The following is a 22552-nucleotide window of genomic DNA, read 5'->3' as shown; positions in this document are numbered from 1 at the left end:
GCGTGCAAAGTTTCCCAGCAATTGCAGGATTTGAGGCATTTTGTTCAAATTGGACCACCCCTGCTAACTTTGAAAGCCAATTTTAGCCAATCAGGATGGAATATGAAAAATTGGACAGATCCGTCTTCTATCACGGGATCCCAAAGTTGGGGTCGCGACCCCACATGGGGTGATTTGATACTGATCACCTCATGATGATCCTGACATGATACTGATCATGATCCTGACCATGATACTGACATTGGTGTCCGGGTAAGCCTGGTTCACGAGGCTAGTGTCCGGGTAGCTCAGTCGGTAGAGCTCTCGCCTTTGGACCACAAGGTCATGGGCACCGCCAACTCAGTGTATGAGTGGTAAAGTCATGCGGCTAGTAGGCTACTGGGAGCTGATGGTAGGTGTGGCACTCTACCTCAGCAATCCATCTCCCAGGGGTCTAGCTAGCGCATTGTAACGGGGAAAGACTCCCGCGTGTTACTGGCTGATACCAACAATAAGCCACTCCCGACCTACTTGTTGATTGATTGATTGATTGATTGAAGACTTTATTAGACGTTTGCATAGGAAAAAGTACAGTTTCATGACGGTACAGTTCACTGGTACAAGGTCTACTAAAAGGAGATCCTAGAAAAGACTAAGCTTGTTTCCATAGGAAACCATTGAAGTATCTCATATAACATTGAATGACAGACGGATAGAACACAGTAGACTACTATGCAGTAGATATAGTCAGGAAAAAAATGGGAAAACAATTTAAAAAATAATAAAATAAAAAAGAGGGGTAATAAAAAAATAAAAACATACAGTAAGTAAATTCAAAGAGGGGTCAGGGGAGGGTAGGGCTGGACTATGTTTGTTTTTACCAGTTGCGAACGGCTGCGAAGTGGTTTCAGGGCGATTTTAAAGGATGCTAGTGATCCACGCTCCTTTAAGGCCTTCGGTAAGGCGTTCCACATTTTTGTGGTATAGCAGAAGAACGAGTTTCACCTTAACCTTTATAAAGTATTTTACCAGGTACATGGGTATCTTAGTGGTGTAGTGTATCTTGTACACCAGGCCCATTGCAATTTGCTGTACTCTGTCATCTACTCTGAGCCACCCCACTCTTAACTGGTGAGTAGCGGTGAGGTGATTGATTGATTGAAGACTTTATTAGAAGTTTGCATAGGAAAAGGTACAGTTTCATGACGGTACAGTTCACTGGTACAAGGTCTACTAAAAGGAGATCCATGAAAAGACTAAGCTTAATTCCACTGGAAACCATTGAAGTATCTCATATAACATTGAATGACAGACAAATAGAACACAGTACTATGCAGTAGATATGTAAAGAAAAACAAAAAAGAAGACAGTAAGTCTAAAACAAACAGTATATACAAAGAAGGGGCAGGGGAGGGTAGGGTTGGGCTAGGTTCATTTTTACCAGTTGCGAACGGCTGCTGCCTCTAAGTGGTTTTTCAGGGCAATTTTAAAGGATTCTAGTGATCCACACTCCTTTATGGCCTTCGGTAAGGCTTTCCACAGGTGAGTCTGATAGGGAAGGTTGACATGATACTGACATGATAGTTGACAAAAGAAATCCGGAACTGTAGTGAAAACATGCCTATAAACTTACTGTATATTTCACCCTTTCTGTCCTTGCTTGCCTTTCCTCTCTCCCATCGAACTCCAAGCTTGAAAGAAAAATGGTTGTTATTATGGCAAAAGAAATTACACCTAGGCCTATTTGAGATTTATGTAACCACGGTAACAATGACAATTAGGTGAGGTAACTTCCTGAACTGCACCCCTCCCACCCCAGTGTTTGATGTTGGTACTGCTGACCTGGCTGCTGACAGCTGTAATAAAAGCAACTACTGTATGTTGGTTTAATCCAGGTTGTTACACTAGATGATTAAGTAGTCATAAAGTCACACACACTTCATTCATTCTTCCCTCCCTCTCTCCTCCCGTTCCTCCCTCCATCCATTATTTGTATTCATTCTCCCCTCCATCCTCCTCTTTTTCTTCCCGCACTCCATTCCTCCATCCTTCAATTTAGCCCTCCCTCCACCTTTCAACCACCCCTTCATCCATTCCCCTCTCTATCCATCCATCCATTCTCCCTTCCTTAAATCAGCTAAAACTGTTTGTCCCTTCCACAAAAACCCCTGGCCATCGCTCCCAGATTCCTCTCCTCCCTCCTTGCCCCCCAAGCTGGGGAATGACCCCTTATGTCCATACCTCTCTACATGTATGTATCCCTCCATTCATCCTCCCACCTCTCTCTGTCTCTCACTGACACTTTTAGGTGCTGAGCCTTTTTCAGAGCATACAACATAATATAGTAGATGGACTGGACTCTCTCTTTTAAAGGACTCTCTTGTCCTGATATATTCAGACACATTAAGTATGTTGCTGTACACTCTGAAACTCTCCTCTCATTTCCAAAATGCATATTGAGAAAGAAAAAGAAAGACATTATCATAAATCAAACACAAGATGGTGCCAGAGAGCTATAAAATAAATCGGCCAAGCTGATACTATAAATTAAATGACAGAAATAAGACCCATTATGGATGGTGGAGATAGATAGATGAACATTACTTACTTTGCACTTTATCTTATGCATGCAATGTCCATAAGAACAGTTATCATTACGTGCTCTGGAGCCCCCAATTGATAAACTTAAAAGTAATAACCTCATTTTGTTAAGATAATTTGGACAATACAGGATAGTGGGAGATTGCTGTTGATCTTTTACCCCTTTTTACCCCACGTAGTTATTATAAGAGTACAGTATATGGAAGAAAGTTATTTATGATCATACAAAAGGGAGGGAGTAAGAATACAACATAATTTACATATTGGTTTGCTCAGACTGGTTCATGCACATCTACAATGTATAAGTAGTTACACAATAGCCATATCTGCATGTCTATTCCATCTGTGCATCCTCACAATTATGATTTAAATGAAGCTTCAATAGGCTTGGTGAGTGGTCGTTGAGTTTTGTAAGGGAAATCTCTTTTTAAGCATTTGATTTTTGAGCTGCAAATTATACCCAAGTGGGCCATGCATACATAAGGTTGTTACAATGTAGAAATTGCCATGTTGCCATATATTAAGAAACAATATTGTGCAAAGGTTGAGCATTCTCTGCATCCCCCCCAATAGAAGAACCATTGTTTTTTAAATGGAAACTTCCAAATGAAAGGCCCGAACTCCAAGTGGAGCCTTTGAAGTGGAGCAATCTACTTTAATAGCATTTCAAAGACAAATCACACAAGGGGCGATGCTTAATTTGTGAAATGATCTATTTAGTGTATTGCCATGCTGATGGCAAAAATGCATCCATTCGATAAATGAGCCTGAATATTCCACTTAGCTCGAAGTGCTCACTCTCACACATGTTGTTCAGGAATATGTGTTGGGTGGCATAAAGAAGGTCTTTTCACATTTTAATCAAGGACACTTGAGTTACATTCGCTAACTGAGCTCAGTTTGTCTGAAGACTAGAGATATCGAACTAACTGAGGCTGTATTAAAGATCATTCATATGCAACTGTGTTCTGGTCTTTACACAAATTGGAGAGTATAATATACTTTTTTTAAGCTGAAAGTTACATATTCTTTTTGAAAATGTAATGTTACTATTTGTTTTATTTTATTATTTTACAACATAGCTGGATGTCCCATAATGGATTTATGTACAGTATGTGATACATTTACATTAAATTTGTACACTCTCACAGATGGATAACACTGGCATTTTACTGTGTACGTTTGATGATACATTAATATGGTCAAAACGATGATGTGATATATATTAATGACTAGTGTGACAGTCAGATAAGTACAGTAAGTGACATCTACAATATTGTGTTTTACTGTATATGGTGACTATATGTTTTCTGTCAAACTGCAATGCAAGTGTAAAATTGTTTAAAAAAAAAATTCCTCCAAATAAGTGTAACAGAGTCGCTTCATCGGTCAAGCTCAAACCACTCTTTCCTATTTTAGCACTTATTGCATGTGATTTGTAACTGTTTTGCGATTTCTGATGATTGTTTTGTGTCTCTGACAATTCCCTCAGAAAGTTTCAGAGCAAAACTTAACAGCATGCATAGGAGTTGTATTCAATAGTCCAGTGTGTGTGTGTGTGTGTGTGTGTGTGTGTGTGTGTGTGTGTGTGTGTGTGTGTGTGTGTGTGTGTGTGTGTGTGTGTGCGCTCGCGCGCATGTGCATGTGCTGATGATGTGCATGTGCGTGCGTGCGTGCGTTCATATGTGCATGTGCAAGAGAGAGTGGTGGGGGGGACAGTGAGAGAGAGAGAGAGAGAGAGAGAGAGAGAGAGAGAGGGCTGGGGGGGCACTGACAGAGTAGAGTGAGATTTACAGTATCTCTAAACACTAGGAGAGAGGAGAGTGGTGTGTGTCTGTTTTGAATGATTGGTCCTATAACTACAGAGTGTCCTGCAGGATGCTCCACCAAATATGCCATGAAATAGTCTGGGATTGGGCATCTTTGTACTCGTAACTGTCGCCATTTCAAATCTCCCAGCGTCCCTTGGAATGACTGACAGTGCGTACACAGGACTAGGGGGTACTGAATGCACACATACTGTATAAATTGAGTGGCTGTGTATGGAGTATTAATCCTCTTTAAGGCTCCTATAGTACCTTCAAACTATCCAGGGGCCACATATCCCCCCTGTGCTATTTTGTACTCTGTATATACCCCACTTCTCCGGCAAACTGTTCCAATTATTCACTGGAAAATAAGATTAATAGTTGTGATGTGAAACACGCTCGAGGTCAATTATTCTGAAGATTCCGATGATATTCTCGTTAAACGACGAAGCCAATTCAAGGACGATGAGTACCGTGAAGAACTGTGTTGTAGATTAATTGGCATTTAAAGGTCAACATGCTTTCAAATTTGGAGAGATGCAAACCATTTGCTTCATTACAAGGTGCACAGTATATGGAGGAAACTATAACGCTCATTACATGCATCTAAATGGGCCTGTCCTAATTACTAATCAGTCCCTTGTACCATTAGAGATGGAAATTAGAAATACTAAGCAGACCCTTGGGCATCACTCACTCAGAATATATTAAAGATTCCTTTATATGGATAAGAATGTTGAGAGTTTGTAAAAACAACCTGCAATTCCCGGGGATTTTGTTAGAAGCCTGATGATTTTTTTTAAAAGATGGAGAATTTCAGTTCTGCTTTTAGATCAGTTTTTTCCGGTCATTCATGTCGGCACGGAACACCAAAGACAATAGTTGTAGATTCTAACAACTTAATATGATATATTTTTTATTCAAGTGGCAGATGAAAACAAAACTATACAGTACATTTCGCTATGCCCCAATCAGAATATTGGCTAGACCCTTCAGTGATTCTTTCTTCAGTGATTCCCGCCCACCTCTCTGGCAGCTTACCGATTTACATTTGAGCATAATGCAAGCATTAGAGGATGCACAAGGCAGCCCTGATAAGTTACAAAGTGCTTCAGGGGTAAACCTCGTAAGAGAGGGTTTGGAGTTATTTACAGCGTTCAAATCCTTCAAAAATTCATGTCTGGAGGATGAGATTGGTTTTTGCAGTTGATGCTTTGCACACAAAGCAAACACAATGCATGTGGACGGTGTTTAGCTCTAAATGACCAGATGACATTAATTCTAATTGACTGATCGCATCCCATGCATTGGACCTGGGTGGGTGATACTGCTCAGGACACACAAGGGTCCTGTCAAAGCACAATGTTGCACGCAACACCAAAACACACAAATGCCAAGATTTCTCAGACGAGGGGAAGCACAAAGGGACTAAAATTATTTTAAAATGCAATTAAATTTTCAATGAAGCACTACTTAAGTTGTATGCCATTTTCCATTCAAAGAATTGTATTGATTGTGTGCAACTCACATAAGAATGCTCAAAAAAATGCAAAACCATTACAAAGGAGGTTAAAGGCAATGGCATTCCTTCTTATCAGAATTGCTTTCTGTACAGTTGTTCCATTTGAAATGCATTTAATTGCAAATAGAAAAGAGGAGAGTGAAAGCCAACAATGTGAGCGGCTCAAGCATTTTTCTCATCTGCTGTGAGTGAACGTATTCAAATCTAAGCGGGCAGACAATGAAGGAGAGGAATCGTGCTTTGAATAGCCTCTCTCTCTCCTTTTCAATCCCAGGCCAATCCAAGGCCTTCTCCTTCTCTGTTGGTAGGGGTGGGCTCTCTCCACCGCAAACTTACTCCCTACTGTAGAACAAACACACACACACACACACACACACACACACACACACACACACACACATACACACACACACACACACACACACACACACAGACACACACACACACACACACACACACACACACACACACACACACACACACACACACACACACACACATCTCCTGGCAGTGTGGCAATACCATGGTGGCAATGGCATGTAGCTGCTCCTCACGCATGTCCCTTGACAAAAATAACACATTTTCAACTAGGAAAAAAGTGTTGACACAAGCATAAACTAGGCTTAAGTGTACAAGTCTAGGTCTTTTCTGTTAAACTCACTCTGTGACAACATTTATGGCAAACTTGAAAGCTGTGTTGCGCTGTGGTTCTCTGATTGATGTCTCCGCAGGTATACATTGTCATTCTTCTGCCGACAGCTTTGCTGGTAGTGTCTTGCTGTAAAGCCACAGCCGAATGCTGACCGAAGCCACCTCTCCCCTTTCTTTCCCCCGCTAAGAGGAGGAGTGTCGGGGTGGTGGTGGTGTGGGGTGATCGTGGGGCACAAAAGTGGCGGATGTCTGTGCCGGGGCGAGCCTGGAGAGCGCACCCCCAAACAGATATGCTGACAGTCTCATGGGAGCAAGGAGAGAAGTTGAAGGAAAAGAAAGTGCACCCTTCAAACTTTCCAGTGCAGCTAGGAATTCTATTTTTTCTCAACAAAGATTTATACATATTTATACAAGCCCAAATACTGATAGGAAGGTGGTAGGAAAAAAAATCTTGGAATTGCAGAGGTAAACTATATGTAAATGCCATAAAGTAATAGACTTGTAGTGCAAATCACACCATTTTATCTTTAATTTTGCTTTCGTACCCACCCTGCCCCCATCCCCCCCCCCCCCCCCCACCCCTTCCCTCCCATCCTCTTTCCTCTGGCTTAAAGGTGCATCAGAGATATGCATTTAAGCATATTCAGAACACGGGGCGTGAAATTAAATGTGTGGCAGAGTGAGAAAAATATACAGACGCTGGAGATGCCTTAAAAATAGTCATTTATGCAGATGGAGAGGAGTGAAATCATTTGCAATGGGATGACCCTCTCTCCAAGCATTTCTCCCCTCACTGTTCTTCCCCTAATCTCGCACTGTATCTTCATTTTTCATTGAACTCGCCAGTTTGCTGCTAAGCAGCCTTGTAGATAAGGCAAAGTGCTAAAAGGAGACGACAGAAGGAGCTCAGTGGGCCCGTTTCTATTGCACTTTCACCCAAGGCAATGGGCAGAATTTAACGGATTCCTTCCAACATATGTTTTTGCCAGATAAGTAAACAGTGTGTGTCGGAAATGAAAAAAAAAAAAAAAAAAAAGCATTTGCAATTTAATGACATTACAGCTCCCAGCTTAGCCCGCCGTGCTGCGAGGCGCGGAGCAGAGAAAAGGGGAGAACGGAAGAATGGAACCGGGTGTCATCAGTGGTTTTTTTCTCTCCCTCTCTCTCTCTCTCTCTCTCTGTCACTCTCTCTCTTTCCTTGCAAGAAGCAGCACTGAATTCTTCTTATTCTTTTCACACACACACGCACAAAAAAAAAACTTTCCCTTCTCCATCCCCTTTCCTGCTATTTTTCTTCCCTCGCCAATAGTTTCCTCGCTTTTGTCAGAGTGAAATTATCTATTATTTTATTCAGAGAACTTGCCTTCCTCTGCCATTCTACCCTCTCCAACATCTGATTCTCGGAGCTAAAAACAGATCTACCCTTGCCACAAGTGCTCTGTGTCTATCTGAGTGTGTGCATGTGCGTGTGCATGTGTGTGCGCAAGTGTCTCTCTCTCTCCCACCTATCTCCCCTCTTGCCTCACTCTATATCAGCCCAAAACCTTTCTCTCATTCTCCCTCTCTTTCCATCTCTCTGTCTCTCTCTCACTCTCTCTCTGTGTGTGTGTGTGTGTGTGTGTGTGTGTGTGTGTGTGTGTGTGTGTGTGTGTGTGTGTGTGTGTGTGTGTGTGTGTGTGTGTGTGTGTGTGTGTCCCTCTCTCTCTCTCCCTCCCTTTATCCCTCTTTGTCTGGCTTCATCAAAGTGCAATGGATGCTTGGCACAATGGAGCAAAGTCTCCAGGTTGTTATAACATTCAGACTCAATACCAGGACCAGGAGTAGCTGTGGCTGGGTTGGAGAGAGAGAATAACCTCTGTGTGTCTACATTTCAGCGGAGGTAAAAGATCCCATCCATCCCGTGTGAAACTCACTGACTTTCCCCTTTTCTCCCTGCCGGCTGTCAGGCGGCTGCCTTATTATAGAAGGCTAATTGTGCAGGAAAGCAGATTATGAGAGTGGTAGGATGTACTCCTTGACCATGTGCTAATGTGATGACAAGTTTGGGGACCCTCTAAGCAAAAGACGTCGCACGCCAGGGCACTTTTGGCACTGACTATAATCTGCCTTTGGTATTAACTCAGCAAACCGGCGTGTTTGAGTATGGATCAATCGCTCGCTCATTATTTTTTACAAGAAAGCTTTATATTCAAGGCGCTTTCCCGGTGTTGATCTCTCATTAACCATGCTATGTAAATGCACTGGCAATCCCTGTGTAAGGGATACGTCACCCCAGGGCCCGGGCTTGCAGAAGCACGTTAAGGAGAAAGAAGGGGCAGGAAATTTGGGTCAGTTGCCTTCGCCAAAACTTGAATTTCAGGTTTTCGCTTAAAGCCCCCTGCTCAGCTTTTCTCTTTTAATGTGTTTTTTGTTTGGTGATGTTATGTTTTAAATGTCAGCCCTGGAGCTGTCCAGCAATTTAAGAGGCACAAAAAGCCCTGTCTCGGTATCTGTTCCAAGCGTTCATGTTACCTCTGTAATCGCTGCTGGCTGCAATGCTATACACCCTCCATTCACTCCTGTTTTTTTTTGCCACCTTTGAGTGTATCGGCTGTATAATTCCAAGGGGACAGGTTAGATAGGGCCAAAGGGAAGTGTTAATGTTATAGGACAATTAGAAATTAATAAATGGCCGCAAGCAGTGGTGATCTTGACAGAATTGCATGTGCACAGCCAAGAGAACTTGTTTGTGCAGTGGATAAATAAATAAAATAAAAAAAGTCACACATTACTGAGACCTGAATTCTGCAAGAATCGAACTAGCCGTCAAGATGCATTGTGCATCAAATTAGGGTAGAAATATTTCAGGATGTTTACCCACTGCTCATATACTGTACAAACATCTAACAATCTGTGATACTGAGATATCTGTTTGCTTGACAACAGATGAAGATGTGTGTGATATGTACCTGGCTGCACTGTATACTGGCATGGTGAATGACGCGTAAGCAAAATTAACCTGGCAGAACAGCTCGTAGGTTTGTCATTCCTATAGTGCCCTACATACATAAATATATGTCTCATTATTGCTCTATGTCAACTATGTGTGTATTTTTGCACCTGCCTGTCCTAATATCAAAGCGCAGAGATATGCTTTAAGACTTTGAAGTTCATTTGTGTCACCTATAAGGGTTTTGCATGTGAGGTATCTCTGCGAGGTGGGGACACAAAGTTATGGTGCCACCCTTTTCTCTTTAAAAAGAAAAAAGAAAAAAAGCAATTCAATGGGCACCGTTCTGCATGACCCATTTCATATAATGACAAACAACTTCAATGTGCTTGAATTAATGTGTAGGCACTTTCAAACGTTGCCTTGGATTACGGGGTTACACTGAGCAGCAGAAGGAGTTCGCTTCTGTATCTCTCAACTACTTTTGTGCTGCCATTGGTAAACCTGTGGACCTCCATATTGTGGGGGAAAAGGTGTTGAATAAGACCATGTAAGTTACAAATATGAAAAAGGAGAGGCATTCAAATGGAGGACCTCTTACCGACTCAAAAGAGAAAGCGAGATAGATCTCAGCAGAAGGAATGTCCTCAGGTACTTCACCATGTAGTTCCCAGCCTTGTGATGTTTTTGTTGTTGCTGTTTGTTGTTGTTGGCAGCACAATAACCAAGAAGGCCAGATCTTTGACTGCTCTGTCCAGTTCTCGCAGATCTTCTCTCTCGCTTTCTCCCCACATACCTGCAAACAAAGCCCAACACAAATAGTCATTATTTTTCCATTTCAATTCCTTTGTGATGACAAATGAATACAGAGAATTACCACAGCACAATATGACAGTGTGTGGAAAGGGAGTAAGTCTGAGCAGCCCTGGTTTCTGGAAGGACCATTCATAATAGATTTGTTCTGAAGACCCTGACATTACTTTACAATTAAGGTATGAAGTCATGCTACTTAATCAGTATAACAAATGGCACATGTTTCAGGAGCCAAGCATGTTTCAGGATTAAAGAAGTGCTTTGCAAGTGCTGGATGTTCTGCAGAATATGATAAGGTTTGCATTATGAATTATTGCTTTGTTGTCTTCTAGGTATAGGAGTGCTGCTGACTTCTCTGTCCAAAGTCATTACTACTGTGTCTGTATGCCTGTTATATGGGATCTGAACTATGGCTGCAAAACTGAGTGAGGAGAAGTATTTCTGACAGCTACAGACAGGGGTCATCAATATGCACGTACGCGGACAAATGTGTCCGTTGCAAAGACTTGGCCATGTCCGTGGCAAATCTTATATTTTCTGTTTTACACACCATTATAGTGTTCTTATTTTGATCATAAGACCCAATTACTGAATGTCAAGTCTACAGGTTTTCTTCAGAATAGGTATGACACTGTTTTACTGAGACACTATGGCACATTAGGAGTCCACTATAGTAGTTCTCAAACGTTTTATTTGCAAGGACCCCCATATGGGTCCATTTGGTTCCATTTGTACACTCTCAGAGTTACAGATTGGATATGGTCATTCAGGGCTATCTCTTTGTGTGTTTCTGGTAATATTAATATCCGGTCATTTTGTATATCCGCGGCAAAAACATTATTTTGACAAAAATGTCCACCACAAGCCAACATGACGATGTCCCCAGGCTATAGACTTGGGATGATGCTCTGTATGACAAGCATCTAACATCTAAATTGTTGGCTGAAATATTCCACTGACATAAACAGACAATAAGGAAATGTGCGTTTAATTCATCTTTTCCCTTTCGGTGAGTGTCTGAGTCCATCTCTCCCAAAGAGAAGCTATGGAAACACAGGATTAGGAACCCAATGCTATTGACACAACCAAAGCCAAGTGTCCCTCCACTGAAGATGTTTTTGAGCACTCTTACATTGCACTACATGGAGATTAGTTATGGAGCCACATATCATTTGACAATGATCTATTTTGACACTGTTGTTAATTACAAGTCTGCAGAATGTGAGTGGAAAACCATGATACCACAATACAGGGTGAGTCGGTCCAAATCAAGCATTGCACATCATGCTGAACTGCAATAAATAAAACCTTGGAATTAATGTGGGCAACGTCTCATTTTAATAAGTTCTTGGAGAAATCGAGAGAGGGGAAATTGATAGCATTACATCTCACTTACTTCAAGTGTAGTTGCGAGTGAGCAGGAAGGAAACATTCTTTCTCATTAAAGGTGCAATCTTAGAGCCCCCCCAGATCTTCGGTGTAATAACCAGGGAAAATAATCTCTTATTGATAGGCACATGTAGCAGAGAGTATGCCAACTGACAGGTACTTATCTTTTGCCTGTGTCCTATGCTATAGAAGGATATAATTCTTTGTGACTGCTCCTCAGGGCATCAGCTCTTCAGCTTCATTATTTCTACTTATGATAGATATATTTTGCCCGCCTCCCCCAGAGAGACAGAGGGAGACAGAGAGAGACAGAGAATTTAATATGAGAGCAAGCCATCTATGCCAGCGGTCATTTGTAAATGGAACAAAAATATGTCTCGTCAGTTTATGGAATATATTTTAAATTGCACCGACTTTAATACAGGATACAAAAATAATCCCATCTTCTATATTTTTAGTTCATTACCAGATCATTTAAAACTAAAGCAGCAATGCTTTCTATATTTTTTGTTCATCATTACAAGATGATTTAAAACTAAAGCAACAACACTTTCTGTGTACACACACACACACACGCACGCACGCACGCACGCACACGCACACACACGCACACGCACACACACACACACACACACACACACACACACACACACACACACACACACACACACACACAGAGAGAGAGAGAGAGAGAGAGAGAGAGAGAGAGACATGTGTATATACGTAATATGTACTGTATACTCAACTAGAGGAAATATCTATTATTTTATTATCGCATTATGCAGTACGACAATTTCACACTGTGTATTTCTGAAGTCGTTCCTTCTATCATGTCTGAGACTGTTGTGTGAAAGTCTTTCCATCACAATAGTTCAACATCACCATGGCATTATCAGTGCAGTAGGTTCTTTCAGACAGCAGTGGGAGCTTTAGAGTCAGACTGCTCGCTGAGAGCAGTGCACATCTCCCTCAATTTAAAACAATACACACTCAACAATCTCTGTAAAGCACATTGTTTGTATTGTTTTAAATTAAATAGTAACAAATACTGTACAGTATGCACTCAGTGGTCAAAGTTTTTCATGCCCCTAGATCATGTTTTTGGCTGCGGACTCACCCATCTGAAAACGTTTAGTGCCAGGGACCCCCAGAAGAGAAGATTTATGTAGGCTAAATAAATTATCAAAAATTATTAAAAAATGTAAATACAAAATTTAGTAGATGTACAAGCTCGCAATGCTTGTAGATCTGCTATTTTTGAGTAGCAAACGTATAAATGGATGAAGTGGTTAAAATGATTGTGATGCTGTATCAACTACTTTTGCTGGGGATCCCCTGGTACCCCCCAAGGACCCCTGAGGGTCCCCGGGCCCCACTTTGAGAACCAATGCACTAACTATTGAGACAGGAGCATGGAATTCTCTGTCATCTTTTAGAACTTCTTGTGACGTACTGTACCGTACATAGGGCAATCATCGTGCAAGTTGTAAGGCCAAGATTTGGAAAAAACTGTGGAATGACAGTAATGGTAAAAACAAGCAGAACTCTACAGGACTTGCAGGACAACAACGCCAGCAAAGTATTGGCACGGAGGGAAATATTGCAAATGGAATTTGAATTTAAATAAATGTTGCCTTGATGACTAGAGGTATGCATTTAATGTACACTGACCTGCTTATTTGTTAATAGATCTATAACATTGTTTTAAATAGCACTCGACAATCTGGTAGGCATTGGATGAGTATACTGTTGACTAATACACTTCTTAAATGTAAAAGTAATGGTGCTCTGACACTCCTCCACACACACGCTCTCTCTCTCTCTTGCGCGCGCACACACATGCATGCAAGCACACTGGCACGCACACTGGTGCGCGCACACACACACACACACACACACACACACACACACACACACACACACACACACACACACACACACACACACACACACACACACACACACTCTCCTTAACCTAATTCTAAGCTGTCCCTCTCTGACCTCCAACAGAGGTCCATCTATCCGTTGCATTATGTGCTATTAAACAAACTTGGACCTCTTAAGAGCAGTGGCAGACTTCAGAGGATGTGTGGCATGTTTATGGACTGTACGTAGTGAGTTCTCATTTCTTTTGGTGACCTTGGGCACAGCGACGTGTATGGGTTTGAGGCTTTGATTTGCCATGATGTTATGGTTTTGGGGAAAGGTGGAGTGCAAGATAATTTTGGTATTTTTGTCCCCCTCCTGGGAGCAGAGAGAAGTATGAAATACACAGGTCCCCCACTCTAGAGAGATTACAGGTAATATGGCACATAGCCCTCATAAACATTCTTGACACAACCTGATGAGGGAGATATTGCTTCAGGAGAGACTTTTCACACTTTGATTTGCCTCAAATGAGATGGGGAGAGTCAGTGATCAGAGTCTTTGAGGTTCCTCACAGTCAGAGAAGCCTGCCCTTGGTAGTATAGTACGGCTCAGCATAGCACCCACATGGCACCCGTATGACAACCAGGTGAGCACCAATAAGAAGAAGACACCCGCAAACAAATAAAGGAAATAAGCTCAAAGAGACTATGATGATATATTATTCATCAATTCATGTGAAAAGAGAGAAAAAAGAAAGAAAAAAAAACATGCTAAATGCGATCCATCTCAAGCCATTGAAGCTGGGTGATAATCCACATGCTTATGGGGCAGCCCTAGGCAAATTAAGGATGTGAAGACCATTGTATATCCCTCGGAGGTCAACATGGTTGAACCGGTGCTACATATGTATGTTAATTTGCCTAATCTCACTTCTACAAATGTCTTACAGGCACATAAAGGGTTTAACACTATGACATAATGATATCAGAGCATCAGACGGGAGGTTTATGAAAACACGAGGCAGCCAAGGCTTTAAATCTTATATGAAAGAATAAACCTTTATGGTGTCTCTGCAGTGTAAGCCTGTTTTAGTAATTAAACTGAAAAACCAATGCATGCTAAAGCGTAAACTGAATATGCTTATGTTCTATCTATTTAGATAGTGTGACTTAATTCATAATAGTTTTATCTTTAGTGATATCTAAATATTCGACATATGAACCATGGTGTAAATAATACGAAGATAAAATAATAAGAATTAAATAAAATACAAATGATTAATAAAAAGGAAAAAATAATCATATCCCAAGACCATATTGTCATGTGTAAAATGAAGCACACTTATGAATTTGAGAATATGATAATGGCAATTTTCTTCTGACAGCTTTCACTGTAGACTGCTTTTATTGTAGATTTTCACGTGGAAGTGTGTACAAACTCTTCTCTAGTAAACCCTCCACTAATTACGGTACAACTCCTTCATAAATACAGTATTTCTCTCATCCCTGACACTCTCCAGAACCAAAGAAGAAGCCTTTCATTTCCATGAGAGCTAGGATACAGGCCAATAACTGAAGCAGTACCTTCACTTGTTGAGGAATATACATTTCCATTCAATTCGATAAAGTAGTGATTCTCCTTCCAGGGCCCATACAGATGTGCCATTTCAACTCTTCTATATTTACTGCTCTTTTCCTGGAAATGTCCTGCAAATGCAATTTTTCCCACTGGAGAATGGAAGATATTTTTGCAGAAACGTGCAAATGTTAAGAAACCACTCCATTCTCATTGAAAAGCAGAATTCACCTTCATAGTTAGATTTAAACTTCGAGGACAGAGAAAGTCAAATAGCAAAAATAGCTGATCTACAAGCTCAATGTTCTGCAAATCCCCTGTGTGACATTTTAAAATGGCACATCTGTATCTGAAACTAATTGAGCTCACATGCAAAAAATATATACTTCTTTGTGCTCAACAGCTCATTTCTGTGATATGGTACATCTGCATCAAGTATAATCACAGTTCATGTGTCATTTATACCACTGAATAAAAAGGAAGCCTATTCTTTTGAATATTTGCATGGCGAGAGACAGTTTGATGTTTGTAAATGAGATTCTTTAAGACTAATTCAATCATATCATCAGGATGATGATCAATAATAAGACTTCTTGCAGTAGATATATTATGCTATATGAGATGACCTGGAAAGGATTGTCAAGAAGAATCAAACGGATCAGATGGCACCCTGCCCCAAGAGGGGATTTCCCAGGTTTTGTATTTATGATTTTCTTCTATAACAACTTATTCAACCTTTGTTTTCTGTGGGAATAAATTGTGCATTCCCACCCCTGCTTATCTGATGATCTCCTGCAATGGACAACATTTTATGAGAAAGTTTTTTTTCTTTTCTTTTTCTCGTATTTGCATAGTTGCATCTCCACCTTCCCATTCAGTCCCATTCTTGGACAGAAAAAAAAGCATAGGCTATCTATTCAAAAGGCATTTAGTCCATTTCTTTCTTGGCCGGTAAACCTATTCATCAATTGTTCTGGCTTGTAGATTGCATTCTAATGCTAATCTAGCGTGTTAAATATCTTTTTGTCCCCCTTTCACCGTTTTGTCATTCAGTTTATCCAGTTTTGGCCACCCATTTTATTTATTTATGCGCCTGCTTCTATTCATGCGCTCATGTATTTTTTATTATGTTGTTTCACTGTCATGCAGTGTCAACTCACTCTATTCAATGTGGGCTACTTGAAGGGCTTGGAGGGACAAAGCGTGTACACATTGCAGTGCTATTCACTCCGGCCAGCTGGATCGCCTGAAAAAAAAACCTTGTGAAAAGAAATCCTCCACAATGGACACAGAAGAAGTGCACAATGCTAACAGTTTTCCAAATACCACTGATTGCTTTCATCACAATGAGGGAAAGCAGCCGCTTTTGCTGAGCTCCACTTCAACAAACAACACTCTCACAAAACCTCCCAACCCACGTTTTGTTCCCAGACAAAACCTCCTCGACCGTCTAAACGCTCCCAGAGCAGAAAAAAAGTTCTTTCAGCTTTCTTCCCCTTTCTTAGAGTAAAATATAATAAAGGGCCCCAAAAGAAAGAGAGGGAAATGGTCAGTGAACAAGTAATGCAAGTTCTTTTACTAACTTGACGACCTTTCAGTATAGGCTATGTTTTGATCAGACAGCGGCTGGCTGCCCTTTTCATCATCCAGGAATCCTTTAAAAAGGTTAAGCACAGGACTATCATAAAACATTAAATAGGCCTATAGGCTACTAATTTTGCCTATATGCCTACCCGCCATAGGAGCACAGCCTATTTCTGATTTCACTGTGACCCACAAGGTTCTATTGCAAGCTGCAGCCTCAGAGGCCAAACCATTAAAGGAAACGGAAAACAAGTTCAAAATCATATAGGCCTACCAACCACGCAAATGTAATTTTTTTATTGTGTTTTTTTTTTACATAGCCTACTAGACCTAGCATTGATTAGCCTATACGTTTCTTCTTAAACTTTGTAAACCAAGTTTACGCATGATTCCTGCAGGAAGTTCCGTGGAGAGAAGTGGTCGGGCTGTTTCAACAGAGAATATAGCAGCGAAAGGGTTTAATTAAGCGTGACGGAGATAATTATCCCTGGACTGTCCAAATTAGTTTTGCATAATCGGCCTGATCCTTATGAATTAATCTCTTAATGTAATCTAGGAGGGATAGTTTGCTTAATGATGATGTGTGCGAGTAGGCTGGATTCTGTGCAAAAATAAAATAAAAAAACAGGCCTACAAACTCTCATTCAAGCATGCATGCGCAGGCACGCACACGCGCACACACACACGCACGCACGCACACACACACACACACACACACACACACACACACACACACACACACACACACACACACACACACACACACACACACACACACACACACACACACACACACACACACACACACACACACACACACACACACACACACACACACACACACGACAAGTGGCTATGGGCTGGTGGACAAGTGTATCACCATGTTCTTCAGAGCACTTCACAGGATGTCCAATTCAATGTAATTTATATTAAATGTAATTTGTTTTTCCTTAAGACTTGGTAATGGATCCATGCTATCAGTTCAGGTTATGTTTTAGGGACTCAAAGACGTTGCTTGTTCTGGAAACAAAAGCTGCTATTTTTTTCTTTCTCTCTCCCGGCCGGGAATGGAAAGAGCTTTAAAAAGAACCTCACTCAGTTTTATCTCCCTTCCTATTCACGATTAAAATTGTGATAAATAAAAGCTTTTGGCTCCTGATTACAATGGGCTGATTTAGATTTCCCTGTAATGCTATTCTAAGCGCGAACAAAAGCGGCCTTTGCGGGATACCTTACACCTCACCTGGACTGACCACGGTCAGGAGGAAGATAAACATCTTGTTAGCTCATCAAGAACTACAGCGCGATTCCTTCCGACTTTAACCGCAGACACGTTTTATTGTAGTCCTTCTGCTCAACAGGTGAACATGGGTAGCAATAAGCTTGAAGAAGAAGTAGGCCTACATAACGGTGTTAAAGAAAACACAAAACATATACAAATTCCATAAGAGTTAGTAAAACGCAGTGTGTTGCATGATTGCAGGGGAGTGTGTCTCCAAGAAAGAAATATAGGCCTCACATTTCTTTTAGCCTAACCTTGGCCACAAGGAACTTTTTAATCGTTTAGAAAATGCCGACTTGAGAGAGTCGAAACCTCAGGTTGCAATAAACTGAATATCAACTTAAATAAATTACATCCTCTACATTTTCCTGTGCAAATGTTACAGTACTATATGTTTTGTCCTTTTGAAATTGTCCGGGTCACCATCATATCATTCATGATTCCACTAAACAATAAATATTACAGACATCTATAAAAACGGTTTAAAAACTCAAAATATACACCGGATTTCTAGTTGAAATACGCAAGTTCCAGGCCCTATTATGTCAAACACTAGCCTAATGGCAAATTAACTAGAGTCATTTATCTGTACACATTTACAGTCATCCAAGGGGTGGAAGGCTTATATCCTCCTCATCAACCTGTGAATTATAATCAAGTGATCGATTAGCCTCCTGTGAGTTTATCTGAGAAATGATATGATTATGTCCCTGACATGTCTGTCTGAATCATTAACGGGACATTGTTAACTGCAGGCGACCCTTGATTCCAACAGGTTAATCAAGCAGGTGCAACTCGCCATATAGAAATCAAATAGTACCTGTTCAACTGAGTTTCACATTGACATAATGGGTAAACTGGTCTCTTATAGCCTACCCTTTGATCTCCAAATTTGTGCATTTCTTGCCATCCTTTTAAAGTTCGTTTCCTCCGGGGTTGCGAGAGGACAGGTGATGGCTTTTGGATAACAATCGGATTTAGAGAGTTCTCTAAAAAATAAGCATCACCTTATAGATAAAGGCATTAATCAATATACATAAACATGTGATATCTGAGACGACGACCACTTCATCACATGTAACAGTTTTTTTTTTCTGTGCATGCATAATAAATTCTTGCATGGGATATCTTTTTTTCTTTTCATTTTTTTTTTCTTCTTCACATTTTCAAATTTTCACAGAAGTCCAGTCATAACGCCGCAGCATAGGCAGAGTAGGGTTCAAGTTGAGGCTTCCCCATCCCGGGGAGCAGGATGTAGGCTAACGGCGGCTGGAGTCCCGCTGAGGGCCAGCCCGTACAGTTACAGGGGATCATGTAGCCCGGGTTCCCCGGGGACGGATGCGAGTGGGTGTGGGTGTGCGTCCCGACGCTGCTACTCCCAGAGAACGCCGTCACGGAGCCGCCCGGGTAGCCCAGCGGAGACGCGTACGAAAAGGCGGGCGGCGACAGCTCGGTCTTCATGGAGCTCAGGTCAAAGAACGAGTAGGGGTTCGACATGGACGGGTTGAAGAAGACCCGCGCCGCCGCGGCCGCCGCCGCCGCCGCAGCCTTGTCGGGGTTCCCCATGAACGACTCAGAGAGCGATCCGCCGAGACCGCTCACTTTGAGCGCCTCGTGCTCGCCGAGGTTGTAGGGCACGGGGAAAGAAAACTTGTCCTTTTTCATCAGAGTCTTGGGCTTCCGCCGCGGTCTGTATTTATAGTCTGGGTGCTCCTTCATGTGCATCGCCCTGAGTCGCTTAGCCTCGTCAATGAATGGCCTTTTCTCCGACTCGGTGAGAAGTTTCCACTCGGCTCCCAATCTCTTGCTGATCTCCGAGTTGTGCATTTTGGGGTTCTCCTGAGCCATTTTCCTGCGCTGGGCTCTGGACCAAACCATGAAAGCATTCATTGGGCGCTTGACGTGATCCATTGGTTTAGACATGTTTGGCACAAAGTTTTGCCTGGAAAGAAAACATAAACGCCACAGAACAAGAAGTTACAGTATGCGCTGACTGTATAGGGGCAAATGACAAGGAACACTTCATTTGAGTTAAATAACAGTACAGTATTAGCCTATACTGCGATAAAAGTAATAATCATTACATATTTCAATGAAGGTGTGTAATGATCAGGCTACTTACTTTAATTCTTCATCCCACCGACGGAGATCGTCTTGGAAAATACAAAGTGGCACCGTCCTTATAAGAGTAGAACTTATGTTTTTTGATTCATGATGGCATCCATCCATAAAGTATATGCCAGAGGCAGAGGAGGGGGCAGAAGAAGAAAAAAAGAGAGAAGCTGTCTTGTTTTCCCTTCTGTCGCTTGAGACTGCTAACCACCACTCAGCAGCAGCAGCATTTACGCAAGTGAATGATAAGTCCCAGTTGCCCCGTGTGAAATACAGCCTTCTGTGGCAGGTAGTGAAAGTGCCGCCGAGGCACATGCGCAGTAGAGGCTCTGTGACACCAGAGCGCTCTATAATCCCACCCTGAGCATCCAGGGGGAAACATCAGTGGCGTCAGTTCAGAAAAAGCTAAGGTATGGCAACATGACTGGTGTCTTGCACGCGCGCCCTTAGCAGCAGGCACAATGAAAAGTACATTTTATTATTTCCCCCCTGTAGCCAAGGTATGGCAGTTGCCATACCTTGCCATCCCATACCCAATTGACGCCTCTGGGAAACAGACCGGTGCTTCTCAAACGGTGAAATCTGAAGGTCTCCCCTTAACTTTGAGAGTGTAGACTACACAAATGGAACCAAATGGACCCGTTAGGGACCATTTGTAGGCTACACGGTCAAAGTTACAGACTTGCAAGCAAGGGTCAATTTAGACCCTCATGAGCGTTCCTGAAATCGACTTTGAGAACAAACTGACCCACACACGTGTCTCCATCTCATGGCCTAACTGTTTTAACTCACAACAATACCCAAACTTGCACAACTTTTACTCTGACAGATTTACAGTGTAGGCTACACATGGAACCAAATGGACCCTAACGGATAACGGGTCTTTAGTCTTTTTACGTCTACTTTCTTTTAGAAGCTTAGTCTAAGACTTATTTACTTATTTACAGTATTTTGAAACTAGATTGTCTCAAATTGATGTCGACCTAAAGATGGCAAATCAAGCAGGCTATACAAAAGACGGGTGTTTCATTGGACTTTTAAAGTTATAGCAAAACGCCAGGCAGGTGCATTCTGTCGGAGTCGGTCGGCTGCCAGATTGCACACAATCCCCAATGTCAGCCCATGCACTACTGACTGACTGGAGGATTGCATGAGGTGAGGTCTGTATCATTTAAAAGCTGATTATTAGATGGGTTGCATATTAACCTACTCCTCTGCACCACTCTTTCTCCCATGTGTCCGCTCTTCTGTTAGGCCTGATCAAATTGCCAATCAAAGGTCAGTAGGATAGCCTACTCCCCTACAATGCATGTTTCACATCTCTCATCTTCATCAGTTGGCTATTAATAGTCTCCTCCCTTCAACACTGGTGGCACTGGGCTGGCACTAAAAGAGGCCATATGCATGTCTAGACGACAGCGAGGAGGTAGACTATAGTCTATAGCCTAGCCTACATGTCTTCCTTAATTTTCGGATATTGTGCATTTTGTCATATAAATGCGCCTAAATATTGAGGAGGGCTGAAGTGTCTCTAATCGTGCTTAGTGAAATTAATTATTTTCCTGAAATCCCCCCTTTCACTTTCACTTCAAAGGACTTTCCCAAGGGCAGCGAATCGGCAACTGAAATTAGGTTGTCGAATATTCAACTAAAGCAATTACAGTTATCTAAAGGACTTGTTGAGTAAATTGTATGTTTAAGTGGTTTGTTTCCGCGCACCTTCTCTGTTGTATATAATTATCAAAAGGAAACAGAGAAAAGCTGCATCCAACAATATTGTCGTCGAATTAGCTATAGGTCTTGCTTTTAAATTACGAAATGGGTGTCAAATTCAATTCAATAGACAGTTTTTTGTTTCTTTCATTTTTTTTTTTTTTTTTACATTTAACCTATATGCAAATTGTCATACCTACTGTGCACATAGGCTATAAGCCTCACCTTTAAAGAATGATTAACAAATAAATGGCATTGGCCTATTATTAGCATATTGCTATTGTTAAGCTATAGGCTATATATTATTATTATTAGGCTACAGCCTAATTATTAGGCTTATTATTATTATTGTTGTTGTATTAGGCTATTATTAATAATAATAATAAAAGTGGAGTCTTGGGATCATGTAAGTAGGCAAAAAAACTTAAATAGGAAAACTTTATAATTAAATGATCGCATCCCTGTGGCTGTATATAGGATGGGATGTAGCATACAATTTTGAAGAGGCAGCGCTACACTGACCGTTTTTTTGTGTGCTTAACTGTGTGTGAGCAGGCCTGTGTGTGTGTGTGTGTGTGTGTGTGTGTGTGTGTGTGTGTGTGTGTGTGTGTGCGCGTGCTGCGTGTGTGCGTGCGTGCGTGTGCGTGCGTGTTTTTTTTCTTTTTTTTTTTCGTTTTTTTTCCGGAGCAACAACAGCTATTGAGTTGTTGTTTTTAATCGGTCTA

At 41.5% G+C, this 22552-nt stretch overlaps 1 protein-coding gene across 1 annotated transcript; it reads right to left on the bottom strand.

Annotated features, from left to right (window-relative positions):
• Positions 1-19190: 19190 nt before the first annotated feature.
• On the bottom strand, positions 19191-19925 carry sox21b (SRY-box transcription factor 21b; the record flags this gene model as incomplete). Its single annotated transcript, XM_080753227.1, has 1 exon — positions 19191-19925. The coding sequence occupies one exon, from the start codon at positions 19923-19925 to the stop codon at positions 19191-19193; it is 735 nt and encodes a 244-aa protein (XP_080609353.1).
• Positions 19926-22552: the final 2627 nt, after the last annotated feature.

Source organism: Nannobrachium achirus, assembly GCF_963921795.1.
Source record: "Nannobrachium achirus genome assembly, chromosome: 22".
Taxonomy (NCBI): Eukaryota; Metazoa; Chordata; class Actinopteri; order Myctophiformes; family Myctophidae; genus Nannobrachium; species Nannobrachium achirus.
The sequence above is the reverse complement of the archived record's forward strand: the minus strand, read 5'-3'. Positions and strand labels throughout refer to the sequence as shown.